This window comes from Anoplolepis gracilipes, chromosome 13 (assembly GCF_047496725.1).
Source record: "Anoplolepis gracilipes chromosome 13, ASM4749672v1, whole genome shotgun sequence".
Classification (NCBI taxonomy): Eukaryota; Metazoa; Arthropoda; class Insecta; order Hymenoptera; family Formicidae; genus Anoplolepis; species Anoplolepis gracilipes.
In genome coordinates, this window is record NC_132982.1 from 2,102,978 (window position 1) to 2,123,735 (window position 20,758).

General features: G+C 28.0%; 1 protein-coding gene across 4 annotated transcripts in view; it reads left to right on the forward strand.

The window, feature by feature from the left end:
• Positions 1-2,636: 2,636 nt before the first annotated feature.
• Tj (Maf family bZIP transcription factor traffic jam) overlaps positions 2,637-20,758 on the forward strand; it is a 30,202-nt gene continuing 12,080 nt past the window's right edge. The window contains exons 1-3 of one of the 4 annotated variants that reach the window (XM_072904497.1): positions 2,637-2,788; positions 8,525-8,605; positions 19,112-19,688. In XM_072904497.1, the coding sequence (XP_072760598.1) occupies positions 8,597-8,605; positions 19,112-19,688 (586 nt within the window). In that variant the 5' untranslated portion in view covers positions 2,637-2,788; positions 8,525-8,596. Of the gene's footprint in view, positions 2,789-8,524; positions 8,606-14,472; positions 14,850-16,354; positions 16,571-19,111; positions 19,689-20,758 lie in introns of those variants that run through there. The other 3 variants (XM_072904499.1, XR_012047882.1, XM_072904498.1) reach the window with 3 other exon arrangements.

Consider the following 20,758-nt stretch of genomic DNA (forward strand, 5'->3'; position numbering starts at 1 on the left):
TATGACGGAACTTCCGACGCGGGCCGGAAATCGCTAAATGCACCCCAAGATCCAACCGCAATTCCCACAAATATAGCCTGCTATTCTTTGGCTCACGATTCCGCTATATTCCGTATTGCCCGTCGTTTCCTTCCGCCTCCTTTCTTCTTACGCTTCTTTCTTTTGATATATGACTTGCGCGTCTAGTCGTCTATTCATAATCACTGATGTGCAAAAATTTAATTTTTTATTTCAATGTTTAAACTTCAATCAGAAAAATCGAACATCTAACTTACTTTATGATCCTCTTCTGTTCTTTTAAAGATTACAAAAAACATCAGAGCATAGTAAATACATATATTTAAGTTAGAAATTTCTAATAAAATATATTATTATACGTAATAATAAATATACATTAAAGTAAAAATTAGTAATTAATTATATAAGTTAGGAATCTAATAAAATAAAATATGTAATAATAAAAATCTTAAAGTAGAAAAAATTAATTAATTATATAAATTAGAAATATAATAAAATAAATTAAGTAATAAATAATAAAATAAATTAAAATATATAATAAACATATATCTTAGAGTAAAAATAATTAATTAATTGTTTAAGTTAGGAATGTAATAAATTTAATATAATAAATTATATATATGATAGTAAGTATACTTCTTAAAATAAAAATAAAATAATAATAATAAAAATAAAAAAATAATAATAAAAATATTAAAGTAATGTACATATAAAAAAAAGAAGTATGTCAAAAAATGCTTGCCAACTTGCCCAATTAAAATTAATACGGCCGGCTTTGCATCACTTCTGTCTAGTATATATTATACAGAAGTCTGTGGTTGAAACTAACGTTTATAATCATGACGAAACGCCATTTGATTGTTCCTGGGACTGATACACGACGATGATCCGAGAATAATTGAGACACGAACGGCAAACAGATTCCGCACCCCCTCCGACGTGCCACGATTTCTACTTCATTGTCATCTGTCATCGCACCCGGAACAAATGAAGGCCTCAACAGCGACCCACACATATACACACACACAGACACACGCATATACACACATATACACACAGCACACAAGCATGAACAATTTACTCGAGGATTATCCGTCGGAAACGTAGGCAGAGAAGGTAGGGGTTGCGATCCTCGAACGTCACGATTAGGTATTCGATCACTACAACTGGAATATTTACTCGGATACTCGTCGAGTACTTGTGATAATAAATGTCACATGAATTTCCGACGAATTCTTTTCGTTCAGACGTTATCGATTATTGATAAAATCACTTTAATATCTTAGCTTTAAATAAATCTTCAGCAAAAATCCTCCAAGATGACTGAAAGGTACTGATATTATTAGTTTTCGATCATTCGAAATAAATATCTGAATGTGTAGTCTAGAATGCATTATTAATTTTATAAGTGACAATTTAACAAAATATTTTAAAATTATTACAAGATAACTGAAAATTGTACTCTGAAATCGTATGTTTTTTACAAAAGGTTGCAAAATAATAAATAAAAGTTGCAAATAATAGAAATCATAAATAGAATCAAAATCAATAACATTTTTCTAATTTTCTCAAGATTTCAACTATTTTTTTTTACAAAAAATAGTATTTTATAAAAATATTAAATTTTTTGTAAAAAGATTAAATTTATTTTATTAATTTTTTATATATATGTGTTTATATTTATATATACATGTTTAGTACTTTTATAATATTGTCTACTATAAAGAAACGATAATATTAAAAATTAAACAAAGTTTCTTATTTAAAATTAATTAAAATAAGTAAAATGACGATAAAAAATAGTGAAGGAAAAAGTTGATAAATGACAAAATAGCATATTTTTTGGAATTGATTTTTACTCTATCACATATAAATACCAATTGTTTTAAACAAATAATTGTTGTTAAAAATGAAAAGATCTTTTTATAAACAAAACTTGGGAAATCCAAATAAATAAAATTATATTCAATAAATTTTAAATAAAGTTAACTTTTATAACAAAGATTGTTTCCTTAAGATCTCGTAGAATGCAACTGTATTTTTAGTTTAATGGAAAATTACATTTTTTTTATCATTGATTTTTATAATTAAAATTTATTGAATATAATTTTACTATTTATTTACATTCCAAAAGTTTAATTTATAAAAAAGCCTTTTTATTTCTAACAACTGTTATATAATTGTTTAAAATAAATTGTATTAAATGTTTAAAATATTTAAAATATTAAATACTTAAATATATTTTCGTAAAGAAAATAGTATGCTATTTAGCCGTTCCGCCATTAATCGCTAACGCGATAATGGCGGAACGTGCACTCCGTATTCAAGTTATATCATAAGTACATAATTGTTTTCCAATTTCGGTAAAAATTAATTCATTTAACTTCAGCTTTGCTATTAAAGCCTTTTACGATGGACTACGATGAAACACCCAGTATGTAATTTAGCAAAAATAGCGATTGTTGCAGCGACAAATAATGCTGGCTCGGCGAGCGAGTTGTTTTTCTAGTGATAAATGCGGCTGCTATAGCAAAAATTTAACACGTGCTCTTGGATGCCGTTACCCAGTTTCACGCCGTGATGTATATGTGTGTGTGTTGCAAGGTCGCCGCACGACCGATCAACGTGCGCATTTTCTATTGCGGAAGTGAAGAGTAAGCCCGCGTTTTCAGACGGTCTGCGTGAATAGATTTCTATTTATAATTTTTTATTGTAAATATATAATTATGAAAAAAGGGAACGAGAGAGGGCGAGAAATGGAAAAAGAGAGGTAAGAGAAAAATTGTATATATTAATTATACCTTAATCAAAAAAATTAAAGGATCACAAAGCCAATTTTCAAGTAGTTGAAACTTCTTTAAAAATAATCGGAATAAGATCAATAAAAAAGCGTTTCAAAGCTTGAAGTTTCTAGTTTTAGAATCTTAAAATTAATTTCAATTCTTTCTATTCGTTGCAAAATTACATTATAAGAAATCGACGTCCGTCGATTAAACAAGTTTTTCAAAAGTTCCAAGAGAATACCGAATTAAAAAAAAATCCTAGCACGATTTCATTAATTGGGTGTTAAAAAGCAGAGTTTTAATTTTAATTTATTTTTTAACGAATGTTTTATTATTTCTTTTCGCCGAGGTATTCATTATTAAAGCAAAATCGAACTATTGACTTTGAACGCTTATAACTAGTGAAAAAATGATCGCAAAATAATTATTTAAAAAGCAATTTAAAGAAAAAAGTTAGCACTTTAAAGTGCTCCTATCGTTTTTTCAATCATTATTCATTTTTAAATCGTAATTGTTACTTAAATATCAAAAGTAAAAATTGCACTTTTATCTTTTTTTTATTTAAATCAATGAAAGTTAACAAAAAAACGCTAAAATTTTCATGAACTCTACAACATTTAAAAATAAAAAGCATTCCAATTACTCGTACAAAAGGCTGAAATGTTAAGTTTTTTCTGTACAGTTTAGAAACTTAATGTAATGATTATTGTACGATCAGTTTTTCACTAGGTATAAGTAATTCAAAATCAATAGCTCGATTTTGCTTTAATAATAAATATCTCGGCGAAAACAAATCATAGAACATTCATTGAAAACAGAAATTAAAGCTAAAACTCTACTCTTTAACACCAAATTAATGAAATCGTGTTAGGATTTTTTTCTAATTCGGTATTCTTGAACAAACTTTTGAAAAATTTGTTTAATCGACGGACGTCGATTTCTTACAATGTAATTTTGCAACAAATAGAAAGAATTAAAATTAATTTTAAGATTCTAAAACTAGAAACTTCAAGCTTTGAAACACTTTTTTATTGCTCTTATTCCGATTAGTTTTAAGGAAGTTGCAACTACTTGAAAATTGGTCTTTTTTATATGGAAGAAAGTGGCCCTTTAATTTTTTTGCGTAGTGTATATTATTTATTATATATTAATTATATATTGAATAAAAATTATGGATGGACGCGTGATTAGATTAAATTGGAATTGAATTTCTTTCATCTTCAAGTCATCGTGACACCTTATAATTAGATTAGCCCGAGTTACACGGTAACTTAATAAGGGTGATATAAGAATTATTTATCTCTTATACTCTGTGTTAGCGAAAACATACTCTTCACAATACTTACAAACTATCATAATTATGATAGCTACTTGTGGCAGATATTATACACATATAATTTAAAATTTTTCAATTATATAATTATTAAATCTGTCATTTAATAAGTCGGTTAGTATATGTGTTATATTAACTTTATATAAATATATAATTATTATTTTGCAAATGTTTTTATATATTGTTTACAGCATATTAAATTATATTAAGTACATAAAATTTTGTTTTGGATTCCATTGCAATTATGTACAGTTTAAAATAGGCTTAAAAGTTCTATTGCGACAGTTAAGTATGATAATGTAGCTATCGTACGATAACCTTAGGACTTTTGTGACATTGCTGCCCAAGGTGATCTTCATCATAACACAGGGAAAAATATTAGCGAAAAACAGGGGGTATCGAAAAATCAGCCCGGAAATCATGTTTGCTATGTGTACTCTGTCATTTTCGAATTTTCGATATATGACGTGAAATGTTATAAAATATGAAACTTATTCTTTGTTGCAAACTTTTCATACTATAATTTTTCTAAAGACATTGTAGACGTTGCAAATATGCATAAAATAAGATTTTATATTATGTATTTTATATGATGATTTTATATTATTTTTATATATATGTTTATATATCAATAATTAAATATTTGTTAAGAATATGATTCTTTATTAAGTTACAATTTTTACATTAAATTTAAAAAAATATAATTTATGTTTTAATAAAGTGTTTTTACTAATATTATTTTTTTTAATATACGTATTTATATTCACATTTTTTTAATGCTTTAAAGAATTTTAAAACAAATTTATTTTAATTTTTCTTTTTAATACAGTTTAAGAAATGTATGCATATGTATATGTATATGTGTGTGTGTGTGTGCGTATGTACATATATACGTGTAATGTAACATAAATATATATGTAATAATAATAAAATATGTATAATATATGAAATACATATAATACAATATAATATAATATAATAAAAATAAAATAAATATAATATAAATATAATAAAAAAACAAAATATAAAATAAAATATATAATACGTAATAATATTGAATATTTATGAAAATTTATGAAAATCCATCATTTTCTTAAAATTAATTTTATTTTTTAACTTTTTGTGGTCTTTTTTCAATAAAAATATTATAAAAGATAAAAATAATATTCAAAGCTTTAAAAAATATAAGTAATTTCGAATGTAAATTCTTAAATTTTTTAACATACAGTTTCTAACACGAATTATATATCAGAGAAAAATGCATATTATTAACAAAAAGATATTATTAACAATTCTTTTTCTTTCTTCGTCTTTTAAGTTCAAACTTCTTTTTTTAAATAAAATTTTAATTTGAAGGTTTATAACAAATAATAAAATGTATAAAATATCTTAAAATTAGCCAATTATCTTTTATTTATTCTTTTTGATTAATTAAAAGTCAATTTGTCCTTAACAAAGAACTTTATTATTTATAGTCGCAAGTTTTGATTTTTTAACATTAAATATTTTTATAAAGTAAATTATATAACTTTGTTTATTTAAAATGTAATTATAAGCATTTTATTCTATTTGCATTTATTATAATTTAGTTCTAAGAACGTTTTATTTTTTATTCTTAATACTTTGTAGCTTGAGAATTATTCATCCTCCTTTTTTCATTTATTTTTATTTAAATAACTAGTTCCAAATTGAATGGTAAAAAGTTTGTAGATAAAAGGCGGCACGATATGTCTAGAGAGAGAGAGAGAGAGAGAGAGAGAGAGAGAGAGAGAGAGAGAGAGAGAGAGAGAGAGAGAAAAAACATTATATTAAAAATTAAAAAGTTATAATAAACGATGACTGCTCGCAACACATTTATAAAAAAAATTGAGTTTTTGGATAAAAAAAAGTAATTGTATTTAAAAAGACATTCAGTATATTCTTTTAAATTATATTTACATACACATAAAAAATAAATAAAATCAACAAGAGAAAAAAAGAAAGATTTATAATAAACAAACTGTATTTCTGTAGTATATACTAGTAGATTGAAAACGAAGAAATGTTCATACGTATATCCTCTAACATGTAGCATTAACGAAAAAATAAAATTATTAAGTGTGATTATTAAATGACTGTTATGTGACTATTAAGTAAGACAGTAGTGATCATTAAGTAACACAGTAGCGAAATGGCGTTGAAGAATCAATGGAATGATGCGTGAAATTTCGATTGCACTTGGATCCACGCGTACGGTAACACTTTCTGCCGAGAAGAAAAATTTCTCTATCGATTGTAGAGGTGGGTTCATTGGTAGATAGGTTGGTTTGCCGGCTGACTGGTTGGTATCGATGTGCAGGCTGGCAAGCGGGCTATGCTGGCTCAGCACTCTCCCTCATTCCTCCTCTTCTCCTGCGCGTCCTCTCCACCACCTTTACTCCCAATTCCGTAGCCATAGCCGTAGCCTTAATCTTGCTGTGTGAGCTGAGCCTCATCTCGAAATTTCTCCATAAACTTCACCTCTTTGAAAGCCAGCCGCAGCTGATTGCTTTTAATTTCGTAGGGGGGGGGGGGGAAGATTAACGCTGGTTTTATACCCTTATTTCGATTTTTATGTTTTTATTTTATTGATCATGTTTATTTTTTATTATACAAAAAGTCTTTAACTTGATAGAGCTTGTTAAAAAAAAACACGATGATCTCTCATTATTTGTCGCAAATTTTCAATTTATAAGGTAAATACCTTTGTCATTAATGTTTAAATTTCAAATTCAATTTATACCTGTATAATAAAGTATATAAATAAAGATTTTTACTGTATTGATTATTTTAGCTTGCATGCTTCTCTCTGACGTTTATAATAAATTCTTTATTTGCAATTGTTAATACTTGAAAATTATAATTGAATTTTACAGAAAAATCCAAAATTGATAAAAAATCTACCTATATGTATAAATAGATAAAGCATCAAACTATACAAAAAATACTCTGTATTTTTTATTATTAAAATATTACACAAGCACTTTATTTATTTCTTAATATCATATATTACTTAATAAATTACAATTAACAAATCCTCCCTCAAAAAAATAAATATCTTTCTGAAATATGAAAATTGGGCGTAAAATGATAATATTAAATTAACTTATAAAAACAGTCTCTTGAAAAACTAACATTAAAATAAATTATATTATTTAAATGAAGATTAGATATTATATGATATTGCCTCAATAATCGAAATTAATTTGAAATAAAAGAAGATATTACAGGTATATTTTTAGAAAAGAAATTACACAATAAAAACAACGACAAATGATAAGTTGTTGCATACCAAAATGTTTTAATAGTTCCTTTCATTAAAAATAAAAACAAAATATTTTAGTAATCATTTTTCTATGACAGATTATAATATTTTATTGTAGATTGTCCTAATTTTTAGATACAGAAAATAATTAACCTAAATTTATATATTTATCTCACGATACGATAACAAATTGACTGTCATACGATATTTGATTATCGTTTTTCTCAGCATATTATTGTTAAGATAAAACGTTGTCTTGTCATTCAAGCGGCACGACTTGAATAAGAAGGTAGTATTAGTAAACGCTTAGAATATCATTGAATTTGAAATCCGATCGCGACAAGTATTGGAAAATAATTTGCTATAATTATTATATCGATTTTTCGATGATTTAAATACAATTTGAATTGAGAATGCAAAAGTAAAACAATCGAGTAGCAAGCTCAAGTAATTAATTGTTTAATAAATAATTAATCTATAATTAATAAAATATTTATTTAATTTAATATATATATACATATATATATTTCCTATGATTATTACAATTAGCAATTAATTAACTTTGATTAAACAACATGAAATTATGTACGTACGCGACGATAAATCTTTATTGAAGCGTAACCATTTATTTTATTGCAAGTAAAAATCAAAGCAACATATATAAAAATGATAAATTATCGTTTCACTATGCTATAAATTATCGTGTCACCTTTTTATTATCGATCCTTAAGGATAATAATTATTTCTTTAATGATTAATCGTTAAAATCAAATATATTTCATCCGATTTTAAATTTTCCTAAAATGCGGGCATAAATTTATTAAACGATTATCAGCTATATCATAACTTTTTATTACTTTCATCTTCAATCTTACGACTCATGTTATATTATTAATACTATACTATATTAATACTATATTAACAATAGAGATATCATTATTATCACGAGTAGAACATGATTTTGGTCTGTGCAAATTATTGGTATGGTTTCCTTACGATATAATAATGCGCGTATCTTGTGGAATTGTTCTACGATCGTTTGCGATTATCGTGATCGATGCGTTTACGATTAATCATAACTGGTCATGATTTTGCGAATGTTACAAGGAAACAACAAAGGATGGACAAGAAAGGAAAAGGAGGTCTGGAAAAGCATCAGGCGACGGACGCAGAGACGATATGTGTGTTGTAAGTAATTTATAAATGATTTATATTATTTTCAAAATAAATATAATGTTCGAATTATTTTTATTTCCTCAATAGTAATTCATTCTAAATTATCATATAATATATAATGCATAAATTATACATATATAAAATACTCTAGGTTTTATTTTAAACTATTTAAAATATCAATAATAAAATATATACGTAACAAAATATTTTGCAGTAAGTAATATTTCTATAAATAGATAATTTTTAATATTTTACCTAATATTTCACAATAGTGTAATTATTTATTGTTAGATATTTTATATATTTTTTTATATAAATATAAGGATTAGAATTTTTTATTATGTGATTATATTAATAATATGGATTTCTCTTATTAATAATAATTAATATTATCCATTCATGTTTCAATTTATCATTGTGTGAACGAAGGAAATAATAATAAAAACAAATAGAGTCTGAATTAGAATTATATTATATATTAATTATATTATATATATAATGTTGATATATATTACAGTAATAAACAAAATTTAAAAAATTTTGATTTTCAGAAATTTAAATTCCATTCAAAATTAATTGTTACAACTGAGTTGTTGTACTAGAAATGACGATTATGTTTTTGTGCGCGCGAAGGAAACTATGCTATTAGCAATTTCAATTATGCGCTTCAACGAGCATAACGAATTGCAACAAGGGTGTACACGCACGCGACCGCGTTGTAATTAATGAAAAGACCTGACATAGAATACAGTGACATACTGATTGTATTCAACTAGATCGCTCCGTTTCGCTTTGCTTTATTATATCGATTATAATTGTTTATCAATCTGTACCGACCAAGTTTTTTTTAATGTAAAAACATTAAATTAAATATGTTTTAAATATATCATAAATTAATGACAAAAGCTCATTTTCCTGTTAAATTATATTTTAAATAAAATCATTGATTTATCTGATTAATAAACAAACGCGCGAGGATAACGTTTTTAAATGAAATACATCTTTTAATTTTCGTAAAAATTTTCTTTTGAAATGGAAAAGATATATTGAGTCAACAGTGATCCCATATGCATTAATAAAAATTACTTGGAAATTATAGCGTTTCGTGAAAAAACTTTAACAGTATATTTTAGATATTTTCGAGCAGAAAAATTATATGCAGGATGCATCATAAAAAATATTGCAAGGTATTTTCTTTAAACTATTAAAGGTAGCTAGAAATTTTTTAACAATTTTTATGATTTGTGTGTGTTGAGGCCTTTTAAATAATTTTGTATAATTGTGAAAATATTCACATATTAGTAACATTATTAATAATAAAACAAAAATCATTCACTATGCTTTGATTTAAATAATTTTAATGATTTTAAATAGATGTTATTTTTTTTATTTTAAATGTTTTGTAATATTTTAAATTAAATTATTAGTCATATAGTCATTTAATCGTTTCTTTTGATATTTATGACTTTTTACATAAAGATATTTACATTGTCATATTACAGTCGCGTTAAATATAAATAATAGATATAATATTTTTTTATTATATATTGAATTGCAAATAATTTATTAATAGAATTAAGAAAGTGCATCTTAATGCGATACGCGCGCCAAGCGCTTTTATATCTCATATATCTTTTTTGCGACTTAAAATTTGAGTGCAATAGAAATTTTTTAAAACTATAAATTGTATAATATGTGTATTGAGAAATTTCTTTTATCAGGAATTTTAACATAAAAACACTATGTAACATTTCGCTTTTATTTGATAAATAAAAGAATATTTTTTTCCATTGAAAAAAATTTAATTGTAACTTTAATTTTATTTTTATATTTTAGTGATTTTTAAAAATACTATACAAGTATTGCGGGCAGGTGGCTGCTGTCGAGCGCTATATTTCGTGCAACTAGTGCACTCTCGACGAGTGGAAAATTTCCGACACTTGTTACACTAAGAAATCGAGTGGCATATATCGAGCGCGAATAAATGGCGATGGTAAAACGGGGAAGGAAACGGTGGACGGAGGATGTTGAACTGCAGCGTCGACAAATTCCTCGCGCTCAACGAAATGGCCAAACCTATTGTCACTCGTTCGTCACTATTTCGAGTTTTCACTGGACAACTGCTCATATCAGTGATGACGAGATTCTATCTTGTTGAAGTCATCTTGATACATGTTCAGTTGCGGCAGAGATAGACCTTAAAGCTTAAGATCAAGCTTCATCGCCTCGTTGAAATTTCTCTCTTGACAAATAGATTATTATATAAAAAATAACTATATAAATTTTTAATAATTTATAAAGAGCCCCTTCACTTCGTGAACAGTATTTTTTAAAGACAGATTTTTTAGTTAAATTGTAGAAAATTTTTTTAGTAAAAATGTGAGGCACTAATAATTTTCGAATTATAAGAAATTGAAAAAGAATTTTTTCATGAATTAAACTAAAAAAATAGATTTTATATAACTATAATCTTCTGTTGATTCTAGAGAGATCAAGTTTATTTCAAAAAAATTTAAATTGAAATATATAAAATGTTAAAAATATTTATTAATTTATGTTCCTAAAAATAAAAATTCTAATCAAAATATAAACTTAATTTAATTAGATAGAGAAAATAGAAAATTATACGTACTATCAATAAATTAGTTTTTTGTGTTTATTATTTTTATTGAAATACACAAAAATTAACTTCTTTTAGGAAAGATTATGGTTTATATTTATTTTCTACGATGTACTTAACATTAAATGTAGGAAATAAATATAAACTATAAGACAGCTACTTGATTATATTATTACAATACATATTTTATAGAAATATAACAATAATGAATTTCTGTTCTGGAGAAATTTCTGTTGTTTTTTTTTAGGCAACGTAGGCATGTTTATTAAGAATTCTTTGTTATTTTATGAATACTTGCTAAAAAAATTTGAAATTCTTTTTTCTTAAATATCCTATATACGGATAAAATATGTATACAGGATATTTCAGAAAAAAATCACAAACTTTAAGCATAGAAACTCATAGTATACTCATAAAATAACAAAAAAATTCTTAATAAGCATACTTTCTAAAACTAATACTTATTGAAATAATAAGCGATGATAAAAATATCAGTGTGCCAAATAAATACAGCATAGAATTTATTCCATATCGTGAGTTTATTAAAAATATGGCTTCTTAAATAAACAAAGAATGTTTTTTTGAGAATATATCCCAACTAGATACTCCTGAAATATTTATAAAATGTTCGAAAAATCTAAAATGAACATCCCAAGATTATTCCAAAACATTCCAGAATATTTAAAGAATATACAGAGAATATTCAAATAAGCACAAAAGTTTTGATTTTTTATCATTTTGTATACTGTTTTATTCTATTTTTTATTTCATGTTTTTATGTTCCATACATATATCAAAATTTACACTAAATGCTTCTTATTAAACATACAGGTAATGTTCATAGAATATTCTGAATATCTCACAATTATTTGAACGTTCTATGAACATTTCTCTACTATGCCAGGGTATAAAGAACTTTTAGAACACGAATGGAATATTTCAGGAATATATCTAGCGTTTACTGGGATGTAGCAGAAAATCTATCAGAATACATTAGTATTCCATTAAATATAAACCTATAAAAATAATCGACTTTACAAAATCGAATATACAATGCCCTCATGATATATGAATAAAAGTTGGATTTTTTGAAACTAAGGACACTTTTTACGCATTTATTTCAACAAAGAGTTGAAATTTTCATTGAAGCGAGAAGAAATAATATAGAACATATAGAGTTGAAACAGTTCATATTTAAAAAAAAATATTATATTTAAAGAAATATTATATGTATATTAAAAAATATTGATTTTAGTAAATATTTTTATTAGGATTTTTAGGTTTTATATAAGAGGTTATTATATGGTATACATTTGTATTAGCATTCAAAAGTGAAATTATCGATATAGATTAACGTGTCTAATAAAAAACAAGGTCATCTTGTTACTTGTGTCAAAGATGATTCACATAAATATGAAACAAATCGCGCGACGATCAATCTCTCGTCAACGAGCTTTAAATTTTGAGAATCAGAAATTCGGAAACTAATATCTCTCTCTCTCTTTCTTTAATCAGCGATCAGACACCCGTTTCGCGGTATTTATTTCGCACTTCCCTTTCCCTCCTTCTCTCAGAACGATGCGTCCTAGACGCGACTCTCCCCCTCCCCCTCGTGACTTCCTCGACCGCTGTGGTGTCCGCGCGGAAAATCATGACCCCCTCATTTGGATTGGTAGATCGCGATTGTCGGATAAAACTGTCATCCGGTACCGACTGCCGGTAAATTGAAATTCAGACAGAAAAAAAGTGAAAAAACCGCGATATATATGGCGTGTCCTGTAAGAGAAGATGAAAAGAAGGGTAAGTCGGAGCAATATCGGCGGCTCACGAGGGACGAAGAAGCGAAAGGAGTACGGGGAAGGGGTAGAGACGCGAGGGTAGAACTTGTTCACGATCCGCGCGCCCGAAACTGAAAAATTATAATAATCACTTTAGAAATTAATGGGCACCTCTCGCGGATGACCGGATTCCACGCGGCGCGCGATCAAAAGGGATTTACGTCGAGGTGGGGTTTGGTGGCGAGACAAGGTAGAGAAAGGGGGGGGACGCACGGGGGCGGAGCGTGCAAATGGCGTCGCGAGTGTCGGAAGCGCGCCAATCGTTGAGCGTGCCGGAGGCGGACGAGGCCGCGCCTACCGTGCGTGACGTCACGCGTGATTGTCCTGCGCGTACGAAGACACGACTCCCGCATTTTACTCCCGGCATTTACGGCCGGGCCAGTCATCATTCCGACGGCGTATCTACTGCCGTCTGTCACGCGATTGCTCTTTCTCCTTCTTCTTAAGCGCGCCTTTTTCTCTTTCTCCTCGTCTCTTTCTCTTTCTCTTTCATTAATCGATTGCGCTTTCGTTGATTTCACTTCAAGAGCGCGAAAATCGGAAAAAGTGTACACGCGAGGGATCGACAGAGAAGGGGAGGGGGGAGACGTTGTTCGATCCACGAATCGATCTCGGGGGGTGGAGTCAACTGGCGTTCGATCTACAATGTTTCGCTAACCGGGAGATTACGTATGTACTTCTTCCGATGTTATCGAGCAGAGCGGGGGGAGGGAGAGAGTGAAAAAGGATCCACGATTAATCGCGAAAACACAAGATAGTTGCGGATAGAACTTCGAGACGAGAAGATCGCTGAAGATTGGCTTTTTAGCGGGAAAAAAGTGTTTAAGTGTCAGTGTGTTTGCGGATGAATATCGACAATAATATTGTGATTATTGTGAGAAAAGTGATAATAAAGCAGCAGAAGAGAAATATCATGAGAATAAACAAGTGAGATCCCCCTCTTTCCAACTCAAAGTTTCTCTTCTTATCTTAATCTTAATTAATTTACACACACATGTCAACGACTTGGTACATAATATTGCTTCATATTATTCGTCATACTTTATCTTGACTTTATTATGTAAGATTCCGATAGAACGATTAATCTTTCACTTAACTTGCGAGAAGCAAGTTGTTACAACGCCATTATTCTCCTTCCGAGGAGGAGGACCCCTCAAACCAAGTCATTTAATCTATTGCCGTCCAAGCCTGCGCAACCGATTTGTGCGATTCTTAGACAGATATCATACGTAAAGAGATCTCTTTAAAATCATGTAAATCTGGGATTTATACAGAAATCGAAGAGCAGCTTCGGATGACATGAACAAAACTAAAATCGAAAAGGAGTAAGAAATTAAAAACACACTTTGATAAATCAGAACGCATTGCTCTCGGTGAATTTACTTAGTACCCAAGTCTCTCTTTAATGATATAAAGTTGAAAAAAATCTCATCGAGTTGGGCTTGCTCCTCACGTGGCAATTCGCACACGTCGTCTGTTTGGCTTTCTCCTCGACGGAATATTCAACAAAATAAAAAAAGTGGTTTCAACAACGCAACAAACGACGGTCACGAGTTGCTCGGGTGGTGGCAAAGGTGGTGGCGACGACGGTGGAGGCGGTGGCGGCGACGGCGACGGCGGTGGCGGCAGCGGTGGCAGCAACCAGGAGACGCTCACGTATGCGACTGCGACTGACGCGGTAGAGGAAGTGGAAGTAGAGGTCGACGAGGTTAAGATGGAAGCCGAGGACCATCTAGCGAGGGAGTACGTCCAAGAATTTGTTCTCGATCATCTAGATCCCGCCGACGTCAAACGAGAGGTGAGCGTGTTACAAGAACGCTTCTGAAAATATCTTTATTAACTGCACCCTCTGTGAAATTAGCTCGATTTAAGAAGATAGAGAAATATTTTATTTAGTTGCATGCAAATTTTTTAACAACATGCACAGGATAAATTTGTTTATTTCTTCTCATAATTTAGAATATAAAAAAATAGTAGAAAAAAAATTGAATGATTTAATGATTCGTAATTTCCAACGATATAACTCTTTACAAGTGTGATGCACTTGTAAAATGTAATTTACACTTTTTTTTAGTAAATAATTTTTTATAATATTCTATGCAAAAAAGTATTCAAATAAGATTACATAATATATTTGCGATACATAATTGCACTTTTTTTATAAAAATATTGTTTATAAATTACACGTTTTTCATATTAATTAATTTTTTCGTGATCCCATAGATAGCGAAACATTTATTATAAATATTAAAAAATACTTTATGTTTAACATATATTTACATATATTTCTAGAAAATAATAAAATTCGAAAATGATAAAAATCTTATATTTTTTTATCATATTAAAAACAAAAATATTAGTTTTAAAATTTTAATTTATGTGTGTATATATGTTAAACAGTCCGATTATATACCTATAGATAAACTTATAAATCTTTAAATTAATTTTAGTTACGTTACATGTAAAAAATAATTTATTTCTAATTTTTTCTTAAGGATTTTTTAATATAAATATGTAATTTAAAACAAATTTTTGTATGTTTGAAGTGCAAATTAATCAATTTAATTTAAAAGCAATTTTTGAAAAAGGCGAAATTTCTTTATAATCGGTTATATTTCTGTTTTATCAGATTAATGATGACGTTATATTTCAGTTATATGTAGAATATAATTTATATTTAAAATCTAATAAACATATATTTTTTTCGCTTTTTTTACAAAATTATGAAGACTATATTATTTAAATTTATTTTTTTTATTATTAGAATTTCATTTTTTTAATTTTTTAAAATATTTTTATTCGAAAATATTTATGAGATCTGCATAATTAAAAAAATAGATGATTTTTTTAAGAAAAAAATTGAAATTGTCATGTTTATTTTTTGGAATTTAGATTCTATTTCATACAAATTTTTATATATAATTACTCTCTTTTTATTACATATAATTTTTTTGATAGTAGAAGTACATACATATATTTTATATATGTATATGTATACATATGTGTTGATTATAATTAATATATATATATTTTTTAAATATATATTTAAATATATTTTAATATGTATTTTTTAATATAATATTTTTTTATCATAATTTCTCATTATTTTCAATAATTTTTCTTCATTTTCATATCTTTAGAAGATGTATATTGGTTTGAGAAGAGAAAAGGCTGAATTTTTTAAATCTTAATATTCCTCTTGATTTTGAAAAAAATATTATTTATCTAAAATATAGTTTAACTATAAACAATATTATCAAAACTTTCGTATAATTTATATAAAAACAACCTCTAGTAAGTATATTATAAACACAAATTTTTATTTTAACTTGTAGAACTTAAAAATAAAATTTGTGTCAGTTATCCTTTTCTCTCACATACCTATATAAAAAACAGCTCTCATATTGTAAAAATGAATTATTGTGTAATCAATGACGTTCTCCGAATTTGTTTATACATTAGATCATCATTAAAATGGGAACTGATATATGTTGCTGAATTCAGATTTGAATATTATTGGTGAGCGATAATAATTTTTATTATTTATAATCATAATTTATTCGTTAAATAAAATATAAATATAAATAAGATATGACACACTCATACATAGACAACATAACACATATAATGTTATTATAATGTAAAATTTAGTATAAATATGTGTATATAAAATAATGTAAATATAAATTTTTTTTGTATATTTATCGCTACAGAATACAATTAGTATTATAAATAAAATTAATATTAACTTGAATAGTTGCTTAATATGTACTTTTATTTAAAAAAGGCATTAAAATAGAAACTTGAATATTTTCTATTATATTATAACAAAATATTAACATAATAATTAAACATTAAAAAAAATGAAAAGTTTTTAAGAAATTAAACTTTACATATATACAAATAAATAATAAGATCTTATTTTTTTATTAAGTATCTCGAATAGACTTATTTTAATAGAAATTTATAATTTCAAGATTGATTGTAACGATATTAAAAATCGCACAACTTTGCGACTGACAATAATTTTCTTCGACAAAGAGAGTTTTCTTTAAGAAAAATTCTAAAAATAATATTCATAAATTAAATATTGTTCGTTAAATTGGACATATCTCACTCGGATAAGAGAGAGAGAGAGAGAGAGAGAGAGAGAGAGAGAGAGAGAGAGAGAGAGAGAGAGAGAGAGAGAGAGAGAGAGAGAGAGAGAGAGAGAGAGAGAGAGAGAGAGAGAGAGAGAGAGAGAGAGAGAGAGAGAGAAAGAGATTTTACGTTATATTATCATTCAGACTACACATCATGTCCCGCATTAACAAAATATTATCCGTTATGTGTAAATCAATTAGATCACAGTTTTGCAAGTGATATTGATATATGATTGTTTTTTACGAAAAAGTGTGGTTGGAAACATAATGATTTTTACCCGATATTATTTCATTGACATTTTGTTACATTACCTTACGAAAATATATATTAAATGATTCATATGAGATCAAAATATAAATCTCCACTTATCCGTTAATAATATTATATGTAACGATTTTTATCAGAAAAGATGAATGTAATGAAACAAATTTTACTTTTGATCATAATATTATTATTATATTTTAGATAAAAGATTTGAATGATATGATATCATATTGTTCGAAGTACAAAGTTTGAGCTTGAAGTAATGGACAGTTCAAACGAAGCCGATCTATTTCATCGAAGAATTGGTTCTTTGATTAGTTCGAATTTTTAAAAAATGTAAATAAAATTAATTAATATTTACTGTAAAAATAAACTCTTCTATTTGTTCTCCATTCGAAATGCATCGTTTAACTTTGCACAATATTGTCGAAAAACAATTCGAACTATTCAAATAAATCTTTAAATTCGAGCAATCTGAATGATTTTACATTTCAAACTTAAAATTTGGATTGTTCGAATTTTTTATGTAATTATGACTTTGTAAAGGTTTAGATTTACATTCGATTAGGTAATAAAAATATACAAAATTTTATGTAATATTTATTTTTTCAATTACTATTTTTTTGCACTAAAGCAAATAAGATATTGAAAAAAATTTGATTCTTTTTTATTTATTTGTGTTGATTGCCACAAAGCAAGATAAAAGCTTTTACACAACTATTGTCATCGCAAACGATGTATACTTTGATTTATAAAAATAAGAATCAAAATACTGATTGTTTACATACTTAAATATATTATTAGGATTAACATTCTTAATTATGTGTTATTTATTTTCAAAATTTTTATAATGTAAATTATGCTAAATAATTTTATTTAAATCTAGAACAACTGTACCAACGTATTGTATAACATATCTTATGACATTCGTCATTTTATCTCCCAAAGTTATTATATATATTTATTTATCTTTAAAAAATGTTACAAATGTGAAAAATGGAAAATATTAGTGTTATTATATGCGTTTTTTTTTTAGATATATTAGATTATGATTTCATAAAAATAACCAAAGTATTTACTATAATTATGCCATTTTCTATGAACAAACACCAAAAAATTACATACGATATTATAGTCAAAACACATTTTTTATTAAATACATTATCTATTTCCTTGACAGATTAAACTCAAACTACAAGAGATTATTTATTATTATAAAAAGCCTGTAAAAAATTGGGCATTAACTCATTATTTGTTATTATCTTAGAATTATTATTAGCAATTTATTATTCTACCTACTTCGTCATTTTATATATACGCTTCTTTACTCTATATTTTAATGACATACTTTATTCGTACATAATTAATTTGAAAATTAAAGGTTTCAATATTTAATATTTTTATATTTAATATATATTTAATATTTAATGTATATAATCTAAAAAATAAAATTGGCCATCTATTATTTTTTTCAGAAAAAAAAATTATCTTTATAGACTTACAGTATTCAAAAAAGACATCAATCGCGTAAATACTTACGGAATTTCTCATCATACTTGGCAAGGAAATAATGAACGATATACATAATAAAAATGAAAACTTAAATTTCTTTCTTTAATTTAATAAATCGAGGCGTTGATATGTGGGTTGCAGGTGCGAATGGGTTCGCCGACGGTGATGGTTAACAGCAGCGTGGTACAGCTCCCGGGGCAGCTGCAGCCACAGGGTTTGACCCTGGCGCCGCTGACGCCGCCCGCCCACGAGCTGGAGCAGCCGCATCCGTTGTACGGACAGCCCCACATTCAGGTACAGCACGGGGTCCTGGTGAAGGCGCCGCCGGTCGCGTCCGCGGCGCATCTCACCACCCTGTCACATCCGGGGACGCCGCCGGACACGCCGCCCGTCTCGGCATCACCGCCGCCGCTGCAGCTCCACCGCGGTTCCTCCGACCGGGATCACCGGGACGGGCGCGATCCCCGGGACTGCGGGAGCAGAATCCTAATGCAGCTGCAGCAGCCGTCGGCGGCGCTAGTCCAGGATGAGATACAAGTCAGCACGGGCGGCATGGGTTGGCTAACGCAGTCCTTGAGGCAGGAGCCGCTCGACCTGAGACCTCACTGTCCTCAAGAGCAAACCCCTCCGGAGTCCCATCATGAGTCCTGGCCGGCCGCGCCAGCACATCACCACTTCCAGGAGCAGCAGCAGGTACCACGTCCCATCAGGCATATGGGTGAGTACTTTAAAGAATTATTTGCGCGCGCGTATGTGTATGTGTGTGTATCTGGATCAGTGAACTCTATTCTATACTTTGACTATACAAGTATGGACTGCTGGCACTCCTATTTTTCCTGTTAGAGCAAGGTTTTGTATCCAACATTGATTGATTTTCAGCGCCACCATCAAATACCAAAAGCCCAAGAGATTCAAATCATGAGGTCAAATTAATTGTGGAAATAATAATACTTTAAATTCTGAAAAATTTATTTAGATATATTATATACATATATATATATATATATATAATTTATTATATTTTTTATATTTTATAACATTTTTACATACTTTTATTTTAGTTCGTCGTTTTCTCGTTGGTACTTTATAACGCTGCAAGCACTTAATGTTGATAACAGACCTGAAGTTTGCGTTAGCAGTCCATATTTATATAGTCAAAGATCCTATATTGGAATCATCGACATATAGAATGAACTGCTAATGACAATGGAGGGGATAAACAACGGACATAGCATTAATATTATGGTTTTATAAGAATCAATCAGATTTTATTAGAAAAAGACAGAGCGTGACCTTATATTATTTGTCTCTCACTCTACGCGTGCGGACCCCCTCCATTGTCATTAGTAGTCCATTCTATATGTCGATAATTGGAATGGGTAGGGCTTTGTTTGAAAATATGAAGAACGAGAAGAAAAAAACTGCCATCTCTTTTTTTTCTAATCTTGTACTATCTGAACTAAAAAACATTAGCTTATTGAAATGTATAATAATAACTACTAATACTACTAATCTACTAATCCACTACAATCAGCTAATAAGTATAATATCGAAGAAATAATAAAATGGAAGAGAAAGACAAGATTAACAATGTAACAATATTGTGCAATAAAGAATTGTATAAACTATAAACAATATGATTTAGAAAGTAGAAAAAATCATAGAAAATCATTGGCCAATCAAAATTTGCTAAACAAGGAGGGAGATGACAGTTTTTTCCCTCTTGCTCTTCACATTTTCAAAGGACTAGCCCTTCCAGTATAGGATAGAGTTCACTAATCTGGATAT